This window comes from Rutidosis leptorrhynchoides, chromosome 10 (assembly GCF_046630445.1).
Source record: "Rutidosis leptorrhynchoides isolate AG116_Rl617_1_P2 chromosome 10, CSIRO_AGI_Rlap_v1, whole genome shotgun sequence".
In the NCBI taxonomy this organism is placed as follows: domain Eukaryota; kingdom Viridiplantae; phylum Streptophyta; class Magnoliopsida; order Asterales; family Asteraceae; genus Rutidosis; species Rutidosis leptorrhynchoides.
The window spans coordinates 5,540,668-5,565,459 of record NC_092342.1 but is presented as its reverse complement, the minus strand read 5'-3'; the positions used below and the strand labels follow the sequence as shown (position 1 = coordinate 5,565,459).

The window sequence follows — 24,792 nt, the reverse complement described above, 5'->3', positions numbered from 1 at the left end:
AATTAGCATTTTCGAAAGTTTATATAAATCAGTTGAAACAAAATTCATATTATAATTACTATCTAAAACATACTCAAATCCAAAAGTCGATTTTTTTTAAAAACAGTCGCAGGTAGGCTGTGCGAATTTTTCTGTTTTTTTTTTATTTTTTTTTCTTTCTTCGCTTGTTTTCTAATAATATTAATATGTAAATAAGTGATATTAATTGTTATTATCAGATTACTTGATGAGAAAATTGGAACTGGTCGATTAGATTTTTATGAAGAAGAAGAGGTCATGAAGTCGGGTTATAAATTTATGGGTGAGTTCAATATCAGAAAAATAGGTGACAGTAGATTGGTTATGTGGTGTTATGTGCGAACGGGAGGTCACGGGTTCGAGCCCGGGGGACGCCGGTCTATTTTTTTTAGGGAGCTTATTTCTTAAAGGTAGCCATTTTTTATTTTTATTATAATTATTATTATTATTATTATTATTATTATTATTATTATTATGTTTATGAGTAATATTATTATTATTATTAAGAACATGAGACTAGTTATTAATAATATCTATTATTATTTTTTTATCATTAGTATTATTGTTATTAGTTGAAAACTTGTCATTTTAGTATTATTATTATCATTATGATTATGATTATGATTATTATTAGTATTATTATTTTGATTATTATTTATATTATTATTATTATTAATGTTATTACTATGATTATTAATATTGTTGTTATCATTATTATTGTTTGTATAAAAATAATACAAGTCATTATTATTTTCACTAATATTAGTACTAATAACATTTTTGTAATTATTAGTACTATTAATATTATTATTATTATTATTATTAACATATGTAACATATTTAACAGTATAGTTATTATTATTAGTATTATTACAAAAAGATATTTTTATAAAAATACATTGCAAAAATATCAATATTACATATCACTATAATTTTATTATTAAAAAGATAGTAATTAGGCTTTATATAAAAAATATCAATTAATATATACTTAAATATTTTATCACATGTAAGCCCTAAAATAAATTATTAATATTAATATGTTATAATGAAAGATAACACTAGTGCATTAAAATATATAAATTAAATATATCTATATCTATATAACAAATAATTTAACAGGTATATTATTAATAATAATATATATATTTATTCGATTACATTTATGAATATTAATAAATATACAAATGATATAGGTTCGTGAATCCGAGGTCAACCTTGCATTGTTCAATTGTTCAATGATATTATATGTATTTTTACTACAAAATACAGTATGGTGAGTTTCATTTACCTTTTTACCCTTTATATTTTTGGGCTGAGAATACATGCGCAATTTTTATAACTGTTTTACGAAATAGACACAAGTAATTGAAACTACATTATATGGTTGAATGATCGAAATCGAATATGCCCTTTTTATTAAGTCTGGTAATCTAAGAATTAGGGAACAGACACCCTAATTGACGCGAACTCTAAAGATAGATCTATCGGGCCCAACAAGCCCCATCCAAAGTACCGGATGCTTTAGTACTTCGAAATTTATATCATGTTCGAAGGAGGATCCCGGAATGATGGGGATATTCTTATATGCATATTGTGAATGTCGGTTACCAGGTGTTCAATCCATATGAATGATATTTTGTCTCTATGTATGGGACGTTTGTTTATGAGAAATAGAAATATGAAATCTTGTGGTATATTAAAATTATGAAATGATTATTTATGTTAAACTAATGAGCTCACCAACCTTTTGGTTGACACTTTAAAGCATGTTTATTCTCAGGTACGTAAGAAATCTTCCGCTGTGCATTTGCTCATTTTAAAGATATTACTTGGAGTCATTCATGACATATTTCAAAAGACGTTGCATTCGAGTCGTTGAGTTCATCAAGATTATTATTAAGTCAATTATATTTGAATATATTATGAAATGCTATACATGCCTGTAAACTGTCGATGTAACGAAAGTTTGTCTTTTCAAAACGAATGCAATGTTTGTAAAATATATCATATAGAGGTCAATTACCTCGCGATGTAATCAACTGTTGTGAATCGTTTGTAATCGATATGGACTTCATCCGGATGGATTAGGATGGGTCATCACATTCCTACCACGTGACTCCATACAAGGAATACTTCACAATATACAAAGCTGGTGACTTTGGAGCTGTGAAGATGAGAAATTCCAGTTCCGCTGAGATTTTCGGAATTGGTGATCTCAAGATAAAGACAAGTTCCGGGAGCACAATCACTTTGAAGGATGTCAGCCATGTGCCAGATCTTCGGCTGAATTTACTTTCCGGAGTAGCACTCGACAAACAGGGCTATGATAGTCATTTTAGTATAGGCACATGGAAATTGTCAAGAGGCGCTATGATAGTCGCTCGAGGACATTTTTGTGGCACACTGTACAAGACTCATGTGAAGATCTGCACAGACATCATTAATGTTGCAGAAAAGGAGACTTCACAAAATTTATGGCACCAGAGACTCGGTCACATGAGTGAGAAAGGGTTATCTACCCTAATAATGAAGAAGCTTATCAATGTAGACAAGGACGCTGCACTAGATCCTTGCAATCATTGTCTGTTTGGTAAGTAGCATAGAGTCTCATTTAATTCCTCTTCAACGAGAAGATCAGAGTTACTCAGTCTGGTACACTCTGATGTTTGCGGTCCCTTGGAGGTTGAATCAATTGGTGGTAACCGATACTTTCTAACGTTTATCGATGATGCTTCTCGAAAGGTGTGGGTATATTTCTTGCGGACCAAGGACCAGGTTTTCAAATACTTCAAACAGTTCCATGTCATGGTAGAACGTGGGATAGGAAAGAAGTTAAAGTGTCTTCGATCCGACAACGGCGGTGAATACTCTTCCAGGCAGTTCGATGCCTATTGCAGCAGATCATATGGAATTCGACATGAGAAGACAATTTCACGTACCCCTCAACACAATGGTATAGCAGAAAGAATGAACTGAACAATCATGGAACGTGTTCGGAGCATGCTCAGTATGGCTAAGCTGCCAAAGCCATTCTGGGGAGAAGCAGTCAGAGCCGCATGTTACTTGATCAACCGATCTCCATCAGTACCACTGAATTTTGAAGTTTCGGAGAAACTTTGGTCTGGAAAGGATCCATCATACTCTCACTTAAGAGTATTTAGATGTTTGGCGTACGCACATGTATCCAAGGAGCTCAGGTAGAAGCTGGATGTAAAATCTACTCCATGCATATTCATAGGCTATGAAGATGAAGAATTTGGATACAGATTATGGGATCCAAAGGAGAAAAAGGTGATCAGAAGTAGGGACGTGGTCTTCCATGAAAGCTAGACAATAGAAGATATTGAAAAGCCCACAATATCTCAGAAGAAAAATGTTGCTGCTCAGGTGCCAGAGGCAACAACGGAATCATTCATGAGAAATGAATTTTCAGTGCAAGAAGAAATACCGGAAGTAGAAGATAATGAGGAAAATGACGGTGCTGAGCAGGGGGAGCCACAACCCCATCTGCCAGACGTTCCAACACCATCACAAGGTCAAGATGATGGTGGATCTCCTCAGAATGTTCCAGAAGTTCGTAGATCTGAACGAGGTCGGATTCCATTGAGTAGATATCCAGAATCCGAGTACCTTCTACTTACTGAAGATGGAGAACCAGAGAGTTTTCATGAAGCAGTAACTCATAAGGATAAAGAAAAATGGTTGCTCGCAATGCAGGATGAGATGGATTCTCTGTGGAAAAATCAAACTTATGAGATTGTAGAACTTCCACGCGAGAAGAAGGCACTAAAAAATAAATGGGTGTTCAAGCTGAAAAAGGATGGTAGTGAAAAAGTGGTGAAATACAAAGCACGGCTTGTAGTCAAAGGATTCCAACAGAAGAAAGGGATTGATTTTGACGAGATATTTTCACCAGTAGTCAAGATGACTTCAATTGGAGTCATACTTGGATTGGTCGCAAGTATGAACTTGGAGCTTGAATAGATGGATGTAAAGACAGCTTTTCTTCATGGAGATTTACATGAAGAAATTTACATGGAACAGCCAGAAGGTTTTGAGGTTTCAGGAGATAACCTCGTATGCAAGCTGAAGAAAAGTTTATATGGTTTGAAGCAGGCACCTAGGCAGTGGTACAAGAAGTTTGACTCGTGCATGGTGAGTCAAGGGTACAAGAAAACTGCAGCAGATGAGTGTGTCTACATTCAGAAGTTTTCTGAAGGAGATTCCGTTGCTCTTCTACTATATGTAGACGATATTTTGATCGTAGGGAAAGATGCAACGAAGATCAACCAGCTGAAGAAGGAACTCTCTAAGTCTTTTGACATGAAAGACTTAGGACAGGCTCAACAAATTTTGGGAATGCAAATAACCCGAGACAGAAAGAATAAAAGGTTATGGCTATCTCAGGAGAAGTATATTGAACGAGTGCTTTCACGTTTCAATATGAACAATGCCAAACCTGTTAGCATTCCATTAGCCAATCATTTCAAGTTAAGCAAGAGTTCTTGTCCCTCATCCAAGGAAGAGATCGGGGAGATGTCTTCAGTACCATATGTGATGACCCGGGAATTTCCGACCAAATTTAAACTTAATTCTTATAGGATTTCGACACGATAAGCAAAGTCTGTAATGTTTAGTCTCAAAAATTTTGAACTGTTTCATATATTCAATTTTCCTTTGACCATGCCTGACGATTCACGAACAAATGTGTATAAATAAATATGTAAATATATATAGATATATTTATAAATAAAAGTGTTTATATATTAATGTGATTTAATGAAATATAATTTAATCATTAGAATTAAAAACATAAAATAATATACAGAATAATTAAGTGTTATTAAAAGTGAATATGTATATAATTTCTATACATAACTAATAATATGTAAATGCAAGTAAAAACATAATTATTAAAAGTATTACTTTCAATATGATTAGAGATAAATTTAATTATTAAAAGTATTATTAATTTGATTACTAAAATTATTATTTGATTATTATTAGTATTATTTTGATATTATTATTATTATTATTATTATTATTATTATTATTATTATTATTATTATTATTATTATTAATATTATTATTAGTTCTATTATTAATATTTCTACTATTATTAATAATATTAAAAGTATTATTATTAGTAATAAATATTTATTAATTATTAATTGTAATTAAATATAAATTAACTAAAATAAAAAGGACAATGATTATGCGAATCGGTTATAGATCATATATGTTTCTTTTGATTTTTTATTCCTCCTTCCTTACACCCATGAATTACTTGTCTCCCACTAAATGTATATGATTACTAATAATTAGTTTTTTTTCTTTCCTTTCACTATCCATCTATCATCTAGGATATATACAGAGATATATATCTCCTTCATAAAACTAACCATAAAATATATCTTAACTATCACTCTTATTCATCTTCTCTCTTTCATTTTTGATCCAATGAACAAACAATCACCATCCACCTTATCGAATACAACCATGAATCAAACAACCGCCATCTACTTCATCTCACCGGACCACCGCGACTTAACCATCTTTGTTGTTACTCTTTATTGTTCTATTCGAACAACCCTACACCACATGATCACCACCATAACTACAACCCGACACCCCATCACCATCTCTTGTCACCACCATGATCAACCCTTTCATTATTAGCGATTGCTATTCGATTAAACCCACTTCCATCAACCCCTACGACTGCATACTTCCTATTTTACATTCGAAATCCAAACAAATTTGTATGTATGTTCGAACAACCCTAAACCCACACCATCAACTTTCATTAATACTCACGTAAAAACCAAAACCCTTTTCGTTTCTAGCTCACTCGATCCTAACCAATACCAAGCTTGAACTAAACCTTTTATTGTTATAATGAATTTTGTTGTTGCTCGACACTAAACCATCACCAAAACCACTTCCATCAAACAACCGAAAACATTGAATCAATTGTAACCGCTGCATTTATTTTCTGTTTCAGGTTACTATCGAACACCATCAATCTCTTACTTTTGATAACTACTACTGCCATGCTTAAACTATTTCGTTGCTACAGCTACTGCACCATATCTCTTTTTTCGATCAAACATCACCACTTCCACGACCCACGAACCACTTGTTTTGATTGCAACTGTATACGGGCTGCTGCTATTTTTTTTATTCACTATAGGAAGGTGCAAATCACAGCTGCATCTTTCTGTGTCAATTACCATAATGATAACGTTAATGATGATAAAATACCACGATGATGCTTAATAATAATCATAATGATGGTGATGATAATGAAAGAAGATGATGATTATGTTTGATGAGTGATAATGATATATGAGCTGTAAAGATGAAGAAATAGCGACTGCATTTTTTTTTTCTTCTTCTTTGTTTCGGTTTTTATCCAATTCAAAAGGTACAGATGAACCCTACCACCACAATATATGTCGACCAATTTGATTCACGTGATTTTGTTTAAGTTTTGGGCCGTAAACTTAATTGTAATCTTGGGCTGAGGATAAGAAATGTTGTTGGGCCGAGTTCTTGTAATGTTAATTGGATCGAAAGTGTTATTGGGCTGTGTAATTGCTGTTGGGCCAAAAAAACAAAACACGGGGTATATATTTTATAATCTGGGATAAAATCAGTAAGGCATGTAGTACTCAAGTGGTTTAGAGTGTTGGTATTTAAGCGAGAGGTCTTGGGTTCGAGTCCGGGCAGTGGTGTTTTCTTTTTAAAAGCTTGTCTTCAAAGGTTGTACTTTGCTATTTTATTTCCATTATTATTATTATTGTTATTAATATTAGTTTTCATTATTATCATGATTATAAATTATAATTACAATTATGATTATTATTATTAAAATGATACAAGTTATTATTATTTTCATTAACATTAGTATTAGTATCACTTTTGTAACTATCAGTATTATTATTATTAATATTATCATTATAATTGAATACAACCTTTGTTACTATTATTGATATAAAAATATACTTATAGTAATATTACACATAAGTATGTATTAATCATATTAACATATTTAACAAATTAGGTATTATTAATATATACATATATATATATAAATATATTGATATAACTATATAAATATTAATCATTTTAAGTATATATACAAATTAAATATATATAATACATAATTTAAGATATAATATATAAATCTGTTCGATTACATTTATATGTGTTAATATATATATAAATCATATAGGTTCGTGAATCCAAGGCCAACCCTACACTTGTTCAATGTCGTCATATGTATTTTTACTATAAAATACAGTATTGTGAGTTTCATTAATCCCTTTTTAAATGCTTTTGCAATATATATTTTAGGGACTGAGAATACATGCGCTGCTTTTATAACTGTTTTACGAAATAGACACAAGTAATCGAAACTACATTCTATGGTTGGATTATCTAATCGAATATGCCCTTTTTATTAAGTCTGGTAATCTAAGAATTAGGGAACAAACACCCTAATTGACGCGAACTCTAAAGATAGATCTATCGGGCCCAACAAGCCCCATCCAAAGTACCGGATGCTTTAGTACTTCGAAATTTATATCATGTCCGAAGGAGGATCCCGGAATGATGGGGATATTCTTATATGCATATTGTTAAGGTCGGTTACCAGGTGTTCAATCCATATGAATGATATTTTTATCTCTATGCATGGGACGTTTAACTATGAGAATTTGGAATATGAAATCTTGTGGTCTATTAAAATATTGAAATGATTATTTATGTTAAACTAATGAACTCACCAACCTTTTGGTTGACACTTTAAAGCATGTTTATTCTCAGGTACGAAAGAAATCTTCCGCTGTGCATTTGCTTATCTTAGAGATATTACTTGGAGTCATTCATGACATATTTCAAAAGACGTTGCATTCGAGTCGTTGAATTCATCAAGATTATTATTAAATTAATTATAGTAAGATATATTACGAAATGGTATGCATGTTGTCAACTTTCGATGTAATGAAAGTTTGTCTTTTTAAAAATGAATGCAATGTTTGTAAAATGTATCATATAGAGGTCAAGTACCTCGCGATGTAATCAACTGTTGTGAATCGTTTATAATCGATATGGACTTCGTCCGGATGGATTAGAACGGGTCCTTTCAGTTGGTATCAGAGCGGTGGTCTTAGCGAACCAGGTCTTGCATTAGTGTGTCCAACTGATAGTTATTTAGATGCATTAGTGAGTCTGGACTTCGACCGTGTCTGCATGTCAAAAGTTTTGCTTATCATTTTAGTCGGAAATCATCTGCTTATCATCTTTAGGAAATTACCTACTCATTATTCTTAGTCTAGACACGTTTTACTGCATTGACTGCATGAATAGTGTATAGACAAAATTCATATCGTAGCGTATCTGAAAATTCATATTTTGGCGTATCTGTTACTGTAGACCTTGCCTGATATCTCTCGTAAATTTCTCCTTAATTTAAGGGATCCTGATACTATATATATCTATGTAAATCATGCATTGAGAATACCATCTAACTATCAATTACTGTCACTAAACTCTTCATATCAAAAAAAAAAAAAATCTTTCCTGAGATCGCGTAAGATGGCCTCTACGAATCGACCAAGTTCCTCTGACTCCGAAGACAGCGTGACAGGAGCACATCAATCAATCAACTATCGTGATTACTGGAGAAAGTGGGGGTGGGTTCGCGACATACTCACCCTATGGAGAAGGGAAGAAGGTACTCCATATCATGAATCGAATCTACCACCTAACCTTGGAGTACTCGACCCGCTCACCGGCGAACCTGTTCGCAACACCGTTTATACCCTTTTTGCCAGAATTTTTCGTCTTGAGACTACCATTAACAGAACTAGAGAAGATATCCAATCTCTACCTCACACTGATAACCAACCAGGGTTAATAGAAGAAGTTAAAGAACTCCGAGCTCGAGTGTTAACTTTAGAGAGCACGGTACACAGTTTGCAAGCACCAGTAGTATCACCAACACCAGTCACATCACCAACCTTAGCACCAACAGCACTAGTACCACCAACAACAACATCCGCATCACCGGATTCGACATCTCATTCTGTACCTCGAGTATAATCATCGTTCTACGTATCGTTCTATCTATTTTATTTTCGATCGACATGGCGATTATGTAATCTCTAATGTTTTAGAGATTATATATTTTTGTTCTAATGGTAAATCAAATGAGATTAATATCACATTAACTCATTAAATTCATGACTACATCTGAAGAAAATATATACGTATATATGTTTTCATAAAGATTGTGATTAAAAATTCTTTCGTACAAACTGTTAATGATGAAAATATTTTAACGGGTAGGTAATACCCGAGGAATATTTAGATTTCACATTAATAAGTTATACTGTACATTATTCGAATCTGATTCAACGGTCATATACTATCCTATTTACAACCACCGATTTACGTATCCGTTCACCAAAGAATAACTATTTTCATTCAAATTCAATTTCATATTTGGATTTTGACCTATCAGAATCCGACAAGTGGCATAATGAAGAAAACATTGGACAAAATAAAATTTGTTAGAAACAAACAAATTAACTATGAGAAATTTTGTTAAGAATCCAGGCTAACAAAATCCTAGCTAACTGTTCCTAGCTAACTGATTACATTTTTATTTATCGCAATTTATTTTATCGCAATTTACATTCTCGCAATTTTATTTATCGTCATTAAATTTCTGTTATTTACTTTACGTACTTTATTTATCGTTATTTAATTTTCTGTTATTTATTTTACGCACTTTAAATATCGGGATACGTGTACAAGGTTTTGACATATCATATCGACGCATCTATATATATTATTTGGAATCACCATAGACACTCTATATGCAGTAATGATCGAGTTCTCTATACAGGGTTGAGGTTGATTCTACAATAATATATATAGTTTGAGTTGTGATCGAGTCTGAGACATGTACACGGGTCACGATACGTATTAATAAATTTGAATATTATATATTAAATTATATATGAATATGAATTATTGGACTGTCATCTGTGAACTATCGACTGTGGACTAATAACATTGGATAATTAAAATGAAGTAAAATATTGACTATAACATATGAAACTAAACAATTTTTCAAGTTTGCCACTTGATTTCACCTTAAACCTCATTTGTATCTTGACGATTATAATCTGCGTTCAAACCTTTCATGATTCTTGAAAACACTTCAATCGATAGGATGAACCAACTGCACTTCATCTACGGAAGAAAAGATTAATGCATATAGTTATCCACTTGAAAAACTCTCGGAAACTGAGTAAACGTTTAACACATAGCTGTGCTAATTTCTTTAGTGTTATTATCACCCAAAATAACTTTGCAGTTCTTCTTCAAAATAGCCAATTTTGTCACAGCTCCAACAAGACAACTTTGACTTTTCGTACAAAACAACCTTATTAGAACGTTGATATATACGTGTGCTCTTTTATTGTCAACAGAGAACCTTTCATTTCTACCATGTTACCATCAGCGTTTAATCATCTAAAAACACAATTCTCCTGAAATCACCTCGGATTAATAACCGATGATTCAGATATCATAGCATTAAATGCAGAGGAAACAGAAAAATGATAGGTGGTCTAAACGGCCAAAAGTTTGACGATAAAGAAAGGAGTGTTAGGAACGCTCGATAGAAAATTGGGTATTGGAAAACAGATTGAGTTACCCATGAAGGAGACCAAAGACAAATACAAGGATCAAACCCTATATTCAAAGGATTCAGGTAATTCTGGATCCGTTGAAATCTTTAAAAAATATCTTGCTCCGAAGTCATGTTAAAATCTTGCGGAAAATCTTTCTCCATCAACCATCGAACTTAACAATTCCAAAAAAAAAATATATCAACATCAATATCTTCGATATTTCTGAGGATATTTTCATAAATAATCTCGTCCGAGATTATATACCTCTTCGTGCTTCCTGTGTATCATTATATTGGAAATATTCAATAGAAAATTTAGCATCGAAAAGCAGATTATGCGAAACTATGAAGGAAACCGTGGACAAATCACAAAGAATAAGTTTGACTTCAAAGAATTCAAAAGATTCAATGCCTGCTGAAGTCTTTAGCGAATATTTTGCTCCTTACTCTAAACCCTTGCGGACAATAGTCTCCATCATCCTTCGATATTAGAAATTCCAAGATATCATCGTATCTTTCATTATAAATATCCTCCATACTTCTGAAGATATTTTCATAACTATTCTTATCTGAAATCATTAATCTCTTCGTGCTATTAGTGTTACATCATATAGAAACTGTTAGTTTCTATATTCTGTAAACTTTCGAGTTTAAATTATTAATGTTTTTAAAGTAGTGTTGGAAATTGATGCATGAGTTAGTATAATATAATGACACTTGATCAACGTAATTATATTACAGTAAGTCATGCTGAGTTTCTAATGGAACATGATGATTCACAGATCATAACGTCATCATGTGCCATGTTACACGACTCGTTCATTCCACTTCACCCCCAAACATATTAAGAAAATATATTCTTGATAGTTTTATTCTCAGTGATTCTGGTAATTTGACAAATTAAAACGTGCCATTACGATTTCTTTCTTAGAACATTAACAATGTTCATTCTGAAACCTATATCTACGAATTCTGGACCATTACAAGAGATGCCCAATCGTAAGAAGAAGAAACGAAGGGACAAAGCTCTGAAATAGAAATTGGAGTATAAATCGCAGCAAATAGGGGGAAGTATTAACTAGGGATGACAATGATTATAGAAAATAGAAGCAAGGACTTCGGAGTATAAGGGAAGATATAAAGCCCGATAACAATGCATAAATTACAAACCGCGTATATCAATGTTTATAGCAACATAAAGAGACGGGAGGATTAAAAGCGCTATAACCCCAAGGGTATAGTAGGAATAAACAGATTCTTCTGGAGGAAGATTGAAAAGAAGGATGACAGAATATCAAGGATTAGAACGGAATTAAGCAATTCACAGTCTTTTGGATGTATGGACTAAGAAAAGAAAGTATAGGAATGGTGAGAATAATGGAACGGAAGAGTTTGATTATAAGGGAAATATCAGACAGAGTAATCGAGACAGATCATCGTATTTAATTATAGAGATCTTAATTTCCTTATTCGCCGAAGAATCAGATCTTATAGATCTTCAAGATTTTCTTTAATCCCTTGAATTCCGGAATTCAACCATGACTAGTCAAAAGTTATGATGAAACATGTCTTTTTCTTTTCACTATTTTGTGATAGTTTCATTCGTACTCTTCGAATAATCGAATTATTTATATCCATATTACTCAATGACGATACAACTCAATTTATCAACTCATATTTGTCATGAAAACATTTTTATTGTTAGCCATGACCACCTCACTCAAATTTCGGGACGAAATTTCTTTAACGGGTAGGTACTGTGATGACTCGGAAATTTTCGACCAAATTTAAACTTAATTCTTATAGGATTTCGACACGATAAGCAAAGTCTGTAATGTTTAGTCTCAAATTTTTTTAACTGTTTCATATATTCAATTTCCCTTTGACCATGCCTGACGATTCACGAACAAATGTGTGTAAATAAATATGTAAATATATATAGATATATTTATAAATAAAAGTGTTTATATATTAATGTGATTTAATGAAATATAATTTAATCATTAGAATTAAAAACATAAAATAATATACAGAATAATTAAGTGTTATTAAAAATGAATATGTATATAATTTCTATACATAACTAATAATATGTAAATGCAAGTAAAAACATAATTATTAAAAGTATTACTTTCAATATGATTAGATATAAATTTAATTATTAAAAGTATTATTAATTTGATTACTAAAATTATTATTTGATTATTATTATTATTATTTTGATATTATTATTATTAATATTATTATTAGTTCTATTATTAATATTTCTACTATTATTAATAATATTAAAAGTATTATTATTAGTAATAAATATTTATTAATTATTAATTGTAATTAAATATAAATTAACTAAAATAAAAAGGACAATGATTTTGCGAATTGGTTATAGATCATATATGTTTCTTTTGATTTTTTATTCCTCCTTCCTTACACCCGTGAATTACTTGTCTCCCACTAAATGTATATGATTACTAATAATTAGTTATTTTTTTTTTCTTTCCTTTCACTATCCATCTATGATCTAGGATATATACAGAGATATATATCTCCTTCATAAAACTATCCATAAAATATATCTTAACTATCACTCTTATTCATCTTCTCTCTTCATTTTTGATCCAATGAATAAACAATCACCATCCACCTTATCGAATACAACCATGAATCAAACAACCGCCATCTACTTCATCTAACCGGACCACCGCGACTTAACCATCTTTGTTGTTACTCTTTATTGTTCTATTCGAACAACCCGACACCACATGATCACCACCATAACTACAACCCGACACCCCATCACTATCTCTTGTCACCACCATGATCAACCCTTTCATTATTAGCGATTGCTATTCGATTAAACCCACTGCCATCAACCCCTACGACTGCATACTTCCTATTTTACATTCGAAATCCAAAAAAATTTGTATGTATGTTCGAACAACCCTAAACCCACACCATCAACTTTCATTAATACTCACGTAAAAACCAAAACCCTTTTTGGTTCTAGCTCACTCGATCCTAACCAATACCAAGCTTGAACTAAACCTTTTATTGTTATAATGAATTCTGTTGTTGCTCGACACTAAACCATCACCAAAACCACTTCCATTAAACAACCGAAAACATTGAATCAATTGTAACCGCTGCATTTATTTTCTGTTTCAGGTTACTATCGAACACCATCAATCTCTTACTTTTGATAACTACTACTGCCATGCTTAAACTATTTCGTTGCTACAGCTACTGCACCATATCTCTTTTTTCGATCAAACATCACCACTTCCACGACCCACGAACCACTTGTTTTGATTGCAACTGTATACGGGCTGCTGCTATTTTTTTTTATTCACTATAGGAAGGCTGCAAATCACAGCTGCATCTTTCTGTGTCAATTACCATAATGATAACATTAATGATGATGAACGTTTATGCTGATAAAATACCACGATGATGCTTAATAATAATCATAATGATGGTGATGATAATGAAAGAAGATGATGATTATGTTTGATGAGTGATAATGATATATGAGCTGTAAAGATGAAGAAATAGCGACTGCATTTTTTTTCCGGTTTTTATCCAATTCGAAAGGTACAGATGAACCCTACCACCACAATATATGTCGACCAATTTGATTCACGTGATTTTATTTAAGTTTTGGGCCGTAAACTTAATTGTAATCTTGGGCCGAGGATAAGAAATGCTGTTGGGCCGAGTTCTTGTAATGTTAATTGGATCGAAAGTGTTATTGGGCTGTGTAATTGCTGTTGGGCCAAAAAAACAAAACATGGGGTATATATTTTATAATCTGGGATAAAATTAGTAAGGCATGTAGTACTCAAGTGGTTTAGAGTGTTGGTATTTAAGCGAGAGGTCTTGGGTTCGAGTCCGGGCAGTGGTGTTTTCTTTTTAAAAGCTTGTCTTCAAAGGCTGTACTTTGCTATTTTATTTCCATTATTATTATTATTGTTATTAATATTAGTTTTCATTATTATCATGATTATAAATTATAATTACAATTATGATTATTATTATTAAAATGATACAAGTTATTATTATTTTCATTAACATTAGTATTAGTATCACTTTTGTAACTATCAGTATTATTATTATTAATATTATCATTATAATTGAATACAACCTTTGTTACTATTATTGATATAAAAATATACTTATAGTAATATTACACATAAGTATGTATTAATCATATTAACATATTTAACAAATTAGGTATTATTAATATATACATATATATATATATATAAATATATTGATATAACTATATAAATATTAATCATTTTAAGTATATATACAAATTAAATATATATAATACATAATTTAAGATATAATATATAAATCTGTTCGATTACGTTTATATGTGTTAATATATATATAAATGATATAGGTTCGTGAATCCGAGGCCAACCCTACACTTGTTCAATGTCGTCATATGTATTTTTACTACAAAATACAATATTGTGAGTTTCATTAATCCCTTTTTAAATGCTTTTGCAATATATATTTTTGTGACTGAGAATACATGCGCTGCTTTTATAACTGTTTTACGAAATAGACACAAGTAATCGAAACTAAATTCTATGGTTGGATTATCTAATCGAATATGCCATTTTTATTAAGTCTGGTAATCTAAGAATTAGGGAACATACACCCTAATTGACGTGAACTCTAAAGATAGATCTATCGGGCCCAACAAGCCCCATCCAAAGTACCGGATGCTTTAGTACTTCGAAATTTATATCATGTCCGAAGGAGGATCCCGGAATGATGGGGATATTCTTATATGTATATTGTTAAGGTCGGTTACCAGGTGTTCAATCCATATGAATGATATTTTTGTCTCTATGCATGGGACGTTTAATTATGAGAATTTGGAATATGAAATCTTGTGGTCTATTAAAATATTGAAATGATTATTTATGTTAAACTAATGAACTCACCAACCTTTTGGTTGACACTTTAAAGCATGTTTATTCTCAGGTACGAAAGAAATCTTCTGCTGTGCATTTGCTTATCTTAGAGATATTACTTGGAGTCATTCATGACATATTTCAAAAGACGTTGCATTCGAGTCGTTGAATTCATCAAGATTATTATTAAATTAATTATAGTAAGATATATTACGAAATGGTATGCATGTTGTCAACTTTTGATGTAATGAAAATTTGTCTTTTCAAAAACGAATGCAATGTTTGTAAAATGTATCATATAGAGGTCAAGTACCTCTCGATGTAATCAACTGTTGTGAATTGTTTATAATCGATATGGACTTCGTCCGGATGGATTAGAACGGGTCCTTTCACCATATTCTTCAGCAATTGGAAGTTTGATATATGCGATGGTGTGTACAAGGCCCGATATTGCTCACGCAGTGGGAACAGTGAGTCGTTTTCTCTCGAACCCCGGGAAAGAGCATTGGAATGCGGTAAAATGGATTCTCAGATATCTTAAGGGTACAACGAATCTATGTCTTTGTTACGGGGGAGCTGATCCAATCTTGGAAGGCTATACAGATGCGGATATGGCCGGAGATCCTGATAGTAGGAAATCTACTTCAGGATTCATTTACACTTTTGCAGGGGGAGCTGTTTCATGGCAGTCAAGACTACAGAAGTGTGTTGCATTATCCACAACTGAAGTAGAGTATATTGCTGCCGCAGAAGCTGGAAAAGAAATGTTGTGGTTAAAGCGTTATCTTCAAGAATTTGGAATCAAGCAAAAGGAGTACAAGGTATATTGTGACAGTCAGAGTGCTCTAGATTTGAGCAAGAACTCCATGTACCATTCCCGTACAAAACATATTGATATTCGCTATCATTGGATATGCGAGGTAATTGATCGACAACTGTTGAGACTAGTGAAGATCCATACAAAGAAGAATCCTGCGGATATGTTAACAAAGGTGGTGACTCGAGAGAAGTTGGAGTTATGCAGAGACATAACTGGAATGTTCGTGGATTCGGCTGGAGGGGGAGAATTGAAAGTTTTCAGCCTACAATCTAGAAGCTCACCTTCTAGATGTTCAAAGTAAGACATCTTTGAACAACTCATGAAGAAGAAGCAAACTTGAACACGATGACGGCCACCAACTTCCGCCAACCTTTCTCGTTCACACCATTCACCGGCATAAATTTTTAGCTATAAATAGAGGTGCAAACCTCAATTGTAAATCATCCCAAAATCACTCAGAGAAGTGTAATCACAACCTAGAGAGTGTGTGTGAGTTTGAGAGTTTTTTTTTTGTAAGAGTTTTGTAATACTCTGTAATCTATTCTTGTGAGTAATAGAGTAATTTTCTCTCAAAATCTCCCAACGTCCAGGCGATCCTCTCTTCCTAACAGTATAACCAAATTAAATCTCAGTAATTCATATACTATGTGAATATCAAGTTTGTAGTAATTTGGCAGTGTTCGGAACATATTAGATACTTTTATTAATTAAATGTACCATGTGTCCTATATGTACAGAATTGGAGTTAACGGAATTATAACCTTGTGTGTTACAATATTCACTCTAATATAATCTTATGATAATACTTTGGTTGTGTCACTGTTCAGTTTAGAATGGACTCTGTGATTTACTCCGTAATATTTAACATATACTAAAATATTTAACTTGCGATTTGTGTTTTAACAATGGCTCGTTTCTAATATTACAGAAAGATATTTCTTGAGCGGGCATTTGACCTTCGTGAAGAACCTGAGAATGTTGCATCAGACGTATCAAGTCTGTTCACCAAGATTGGTACAAACCTTAGATATTAATTAATTTATATCAATATCAATATATTTATTTAAAAGGTGCCGGAATATATTAATTTATATCAATATCACCAAGATTGGTACAAACCTTAGATATTAATCGAAATTTAGGTATTTATTTTTAACCTTAATTCATTCATTCAAGTCAGCATTAGTATTGAAGTTATTTATTTATTTTTAACTTCTCATTTGTTATTAAAATCATTTATATTTTTGATCTAAGGAAAAGTTGGTCTTAATGCAGCTGAATCATAGCACTTGATGGATGGTCCAGGTGCTGTAAATGATATTTCACGCTTCTGTTTGCTGGCTCAAGGCCAATGGCTCTCTAAAGGTTTAACATTCTTTCTAATTGATAACCCTTGATTCATCCGACCCGCCCATGTTGACACATCTGGGATACAATTTAATCATACATGAAAACGAGTTATCCTTGTAGTGGCAACACCATGGTAGGAGAATTAGTCTATATTTTATATTCAGGGATTTTGTTACAATGATTAGGTATTTAATCTTCCATTTCTCATTTTGTTACACTCAAAAATTGAAACAACGATTAAGTGCGGATTTTGTGTGTATTGTAGGCCGAAGAAGCGGCAGGAAGTATTAATTTTAATGGAGTGCTTACTGTTCGAACTAATTACCTCATGGTTTGTTCATGAATAACAAACTCATGAAAAGCGTTGGCCGTTGAGGTAATACATTGCTATTTTCTTTTTTGTTTTCATTATTTGATGGTTCTAGAAATTATTTTATGAGACAATAAAGGCTAACGAATTTTAGATGAGCCTTATAGGTTATGAAGAGACTAACAGGTAACGGAAAGCAATTGAAGATCGACTGGGCATCAGTTAAATCGGCCTAGATTGTTTTTAAATTATCGGATGTTAAAAAAATTCGTTTGATTCTTCGGCTTTATAATTGAGTTTAAAAATTGATGATTGATTAGTACCGTGCTTGAGATTTTTCTTTGTTTTTAATCTGGCTTCATATTTGAGTTCTAATTTGGATTCGGTGTGTTCTTCACTTGTAAGTGGTTTCCGTTTTTAAGTTTCTTGTGTGATTTATATATATTGTAAGTACTTGGTTAATTATTAGTTATAATTGATATCAATTTCCACCTATTTCAGCCAATTATGTACCCTTTTGTGCTTAATATGATAATTGATAGGAGTTTTGAACATAACTTCTATAATGAAAGTTCGACTACATCAAAATAGAAATGGTTCACATTTACATGGCAAAGATGTAGTACTGATTAAATGTTTTATTTAGTTAATGCTGTCGGTTTCATGAATTTGTTAACTTATATGATAAAATTTGCGAGTTCCGTGACATATATCTATCAGGGGACAAAATGGTGAGTTGTTGAGGGGTGAACTCATTTTCATAGAAGCTCACAAAACTTTGTTTAGCACACTTGGGCACTAGCAGGTGTTGATACCATTGAGATGCCTGGATTAAGTAATTATGCTTACAGCATAATTGGTTATCCACATGTACAAAGATCATTTGCATGACTTCATAACTAAGATGTTAGTAAAGAACACACAATAACATTGCACATGTAAGTACTTGATTGTTTGTAGCTGAGAGGTTGAGGGTTGGAGAAAAACATTTTATCTTGTAGTGTTTGAAAGTTGCACCCTTGGTGTATGAAAATCAAAACTTATTCAAATGAACTTACAATCTTAGACTGAATGTAAATGTAAATGTACATATTCATCTACAATAATTATTTATCAATTTAGGAATTATATATTCGGAGGCCACCAATGTTTAATATTTTGTTTTTGCAGACCACCTATTTTTGAAAACGATTTTATAGGCCACCCGAATTCCTATTTTGCTTATTTCATACCAAATTCGCCTAATAACATATTAAAAATACATAAGAACACAATTAATCATGTACTTCTTAATAACATTATGTGTATTATTTTAGTTTTTTTCCAAAAATATACGAGTATTTGCTTTGATTTACTTTTTTTCGATGATTTGTTTTTGCCTCATTTGGTATAAAATGATGAAAATATAAATTTGAGTGACTTGCAAAATTATTTTTAAACATAAGTAGCCTACAAAAATAAATCGATAAACTTAGGTGGCCTCCTGATATATAATCCCATCAATTTACAATCTCTGAAACTTGATTAGTCTTCATCTTTTCATTGTATGTGAATACAAGTGAACTTTAAACTACTTGCAAGATGTTTTCATTAGATGATTCAATTTAATTACTTCGGATACTAAAATTTTTCTTTCATAATTCCGCGAATTCGCGGGTATTAAATTAGTATAGTTTTTATAATATATATATATATATATATATATATATATATATATATATATATATATATATATATATATATATATATATATATATATATATATATATATATATGTATATATATATATATATATATATAAATGTATGTATATATATATATACGTTTTTACAAGATTTTACAAGAAAATCCGAGAAATGGGCGACAAAATACTAGAAATTACGAAATTTTACAAGAAAATTCGAGAAATGAGCAAGAAAATTCGTGAAATCGTGGCTTTGACCAAGTTTGACCACGTTGACCGAGAAATCTCGGGAGATGGACATCTAGTCTCGGTTGCCTTCCAAAAACGAGATCTCGGTGAAATCTCGGGGAGAAATAAGGAGATATAGAACACTGGTTGCATATATATATATATATATATATATATATATATATATATATATATATATATATATATATATATATATATATATATATATATAGTGGTAGGATCAAGAGGGAAGTAACCATTCGGGGGTAAGCGGGGGGAAGCAAAAACTTTTTTTTTTCGTTTTTTGAAAAAACTTTGTTCACGAACATTATAGATGAGATGAAAATATGAACATTTAGTACAGACACTTTGTGATAAATATTTTTATTTTGGCGGGAAAACGCTCGAAGAAGTAATATATAACAATTATCGTGTTTTTCGAGCGTATTTTGAGGTTTTAGCTATTGGGGTTTAGATATTAGGGTTTAGATATTAGGGTTTATAGGGTTTAGATATTAGGGTTTAGAAATTTAGGGTTTAGATTTAGGGTTTAGATTTAGGATTTAGATTGAGTTTTTAACACGAACGGTTTAGAGTTTAGGGTTTAGGGTTTGGTGTTTTGGGTTTATGGAATAAACCCAAAACACCAAACCCTAAACCCAAAACTCTAAATCGGGCTAAATTTTACTTCACAAAACATGAAAAAAAAACGTTCATATTCTTAACGAACAATATTATCTTGAATGTTATTTTTGTCGATTGTTTTTCCGCCTAAATAATAACATTCATCACGAAGTGTCTCTTCTAAATGTTCATATTTTCGTGTGATCTTAATGCCGGAAAAAAAAAATTCAAAAAAACGAAAAAAAATTTTTTTGCTTCCCCCCGCTTCCTCCCGATTGGTTACTTCCCCATTGATCCTGCCCATATATATATATATATATATATATATATATACACCTCTTAATGTTTAATTTTACTCCGTTCTATTTAAACTAGTGCTCCGTATTACTTTACTTTTTTGTTTTGATTTAAGTAGACTTTGGAAACAAATTTGAAACAATTTATAAAAATGGAGATTTAACTAAATAATATTAAACCAAAACTAATTTAAGAAACAAATAAGAAAATACATAAAACTTAAATACCATAAAAGCTTTTTTTACTGAAAGTGTTTGTGTGTAATATATAAATTTTTACTCTATAACAAATTTTTTGGATTTATAAAGGTTAGCCTTTTGATTTTCGATCAAAATTTCTATCAACAAGTCGTAAAGCTAGTCATGAAATCTTTTTGTGCTACCAGTGACAAAAAGTTCTGGATCCGCCACTGTTTGTAGACAAGCTTAATGGTACGAAACATGGAGCATAATGGGTTTAATTTTTATCATCAAAATCTTCTCATGCTACTATGGGACTAAGTTTGTAACTTTGACTCGAGATACCTTACTTGATTCTAGCCTAGGTAAATTTGACACAACCCGTGGTTAAAATCCTTTAGTATTTTAATATATATAATCATCGAAAATGTATCAGATCTAAACGATAATTCCTGTACAATACAGAGCATATCCCCGTTCGAGGCTAGTGTTGACAAGTCAAGGCCCGTCGCTCTCTGAACCAAAATTATCTTCTGCATAAGATAATTTTTAAGTGTCGTACCTCCAAATAAGTCAGCTATATATGTTTGAACGGTATTTAACCTAGTGAAATCTCCATGTAAAATACGTCATTATTGATTTGTTATTTATAATATTTGAAGATATTAGACTATACTACACTCGTTATCGCATGATAGGGAGTAAAACAAAGATCTACATTGTATGTAACGAGACATGGTTTATAAGAACGTTGATCACGAAACTCTTCACACTTGTTTTTAGCAATCAAAGTTTTCCTCACTAAACAATTCTCTCTTCACAAATGGTTTGCAATTGACAGTAATTTGACCATTAGTTAGTTTTAAACTATTCTCTCTGTTTTTTATTCACCCAACTTTCGTCTTTTATTTTACAAAAATGTTTGGCTCACTTTTGCAGATACTTAGAGTTTATTCATATGTTACCGAAAGAGATTAGTCCAAAACAAATTGCAAGGGTAATTAAATTCCCTTAAGAAAGAATGATGAATTAATGAACTCTTTAGACCAAGTTTAAGTGGTAATGTCCTGTAGCAGCGGTATTTAGAAAATTTAGCTAAATTTTTAGTACAAATAAAGATTGCAATATTTTATTAGAGATTACATGATATAGTGCACATTATATAAGAAAAATACATTTACTGGAATGGATGGTGACACCACCTCTAGAGGCTCTAGTTAGTAGTTGAGGTTCGAACATTCTCATACGGGATCTTTGGTTCAAATCTCACTATCAACATATCGTAGTCAGGAAAAAGGTTAGAAACAATCACCAGATAACACGATTAGGCCATGTACAATATAGTAAAACTATTCACCTACACTTGAATAGCGTGAATAAGAAAACTTTAAATATCGTTACAACTACCTTTAGACCTCTCCCTATGGGAGGTTAATGTCAGATAATAATAAACCCGTAAAGATTACCTTATTATTGATCGGCTATTTATAAAGCACAAATGCAAACCCTAGAAACCCTACACCCACAAACGAGCCGGGCCTAACCTATACACTCTAACACTCCCCCGCGGTCCGAACGGCGAAATCGCGAAAGTTCGGACTGGATCAAAACAATAAATATTAAATAAAGAAATAAAATATATTTTTTTTCTTATTTGTTGCACCAAATAAATTGATTTCGCTGATATCGTTGCGTCTTGCTTGACTGCGTTTTTTTTTCCGTAACATCTTTTTTTTATACGTCGTGGCTTGCTTTGCTTAAGGATTGAGCAGGACTTGGGCAGAGAACTTTGTCGACAATACCAATCTTCATCAATGCTGCAAATAAGATTTTTTTTAGGATTTTTTCTCTTTTTTTTCTTATGCGATGAAAAATTGGAAAATAAAGAGATAGGGATAATAAGGCGACGGGTGGGATAATGGCAGCAGCGGCACAAGGGGGCTAACTAGGTCTCTAGATCAGACCCTCTGATACCATGTTAGATAATAATAAACCCGTAAAGATTACCTTATTATTGATCGGCTATTTATAAAGCACAAATACAAACCCTAGAAACCCTACACCCACAAACGGGCCGGGCCTAACCTATACACTCTAACAGTTAAAACTTAGTGACAACAAAAAAAATGTTCGTTAAACTCATAACACCATAGGCACTTTCGAGTGTCATAATTAGTTTTCTCTTTTCCATTGAAACAATATTGTGTGTAGTATTTTAATTTCCGGGGAATATATTTGTGGGTATTAATATTCAGTTAAAGATATACGGAGTAGCTTATGTGTTATTGAAAGGTTATTAAGAGTGGTGATATAGATGTGACGTTAATATAATTATACGAATGAAAGAAAAAGTTCAGTAAAAGCATGATATAGTGCACATTATATAAGAAAAATACATTTATTGGAATGGATGATGACCACTGCCCACTGTCAGTGTGTTTGATTTATTTGGACCGGTGACCCATCAAAAGCGGTGTCACAACCACAAATTGCCGCATTAAGATGTTTAGTATTTTGGTTTTCTATTTTGTTAAGTCGTTCTTGCTAAGTATAAACATAACACTATAACTGATGAATGAATCATTTATAGTATTTACAAGATAATGTTTAAACATTCACTGATAATAACATAAAAACTTCCATCAAAATAGAACCGATAAATCAAATTAATGACAAAAGACAGTTGCAGTTAAAGAAAATGACAAAAGACAATTAAATTCTCTCAATTGTTTTCAAAGAATTACAATAATATAGGCATTATGCTCTTCACACATATTGTTCTCCACCTTATTGTCACATAATACCACGTACAAATCATCATATCAAATGGCAAGCATGAGCCCGGGCAATGATCTGCGGAAAAGATCTCGAGGTTGGCTTCGCCACACCGTGGACCGGCTCTTTTTTCCCACCCAATCATGTGCTCTCCCAACATGTCCTACTCTCAACTCTTTGACTGTCAACCACGTGTTAAAAAACTCTCTGAAACGGGTGATCAGCCGGTCTTTTAGGGTCCAAAAGTGTACCCAGTACACGTTTGCACCCTCATAACCTTCGACAATCACATTGTGATCGTCAATGGTTGTTACACTCCGAGGTTCAAATGTGAAGTCGGTGTGTTTAGCCTCCCCAGTCAACATCCGCATCATATGGTGACAATTTTGGGGACCGTGGAACCACCACTCGAGGTCCGTAGCTAAAAGTCCGGGGACTATTTTAGTGTCTCCCGAGACCAATGATTTGTAAAGTGTATTGACGGTGGACATGTTTTGGATCTCTTGTTCATTTCTATCTGTTTCTTCCATGTTTATTGGCAAGATATATGAACAATTTAAGATATATGATAACACTGTATATAGGAGGCTTTTATAGGAAAATTTGGAGAGGACCCACACCGTCCAAATAAAAAAAATTGAATTTTACTTTTCTTAGAATGCAAAACGTACTATTTCTAGTTAAGGTTAAGCACACCATATATAATTAACTAGTTTTATGAGCCCGTGCGTTGCACGACACTTGTATAAATTAGTATACGATTACGTTAGTATTGATCCTTACCAAATGTATAATACAATTGTAATAAAAAAACCATTTATCACCAATAAAATTTGTATCGAAAGTATTACTATTAAAAGCATTGTAT

General features: G+C 32.1%; 1 protein-coding gene across 1 annotated transcript; it reads right to left on the bottom strand.

Moving 5' to 3' along the window:
- Positions 1-23,971: 23,971 nt before the first annotated feature.
- On the bottom strand, positions 23,972-24,454 carry LOC139871525 (senescence associated gene 20-like). The gene has a single exon (XM_071859224.1). It carries the CDS (start codon positions 24,452-24,454, stop codon positions 23,972-23,974), a length of 483 nt encoding a protein of 160 aa, XP_071715325.1.
- Positions 24,455-24,792: the final 338 nt, after the last annotated feature.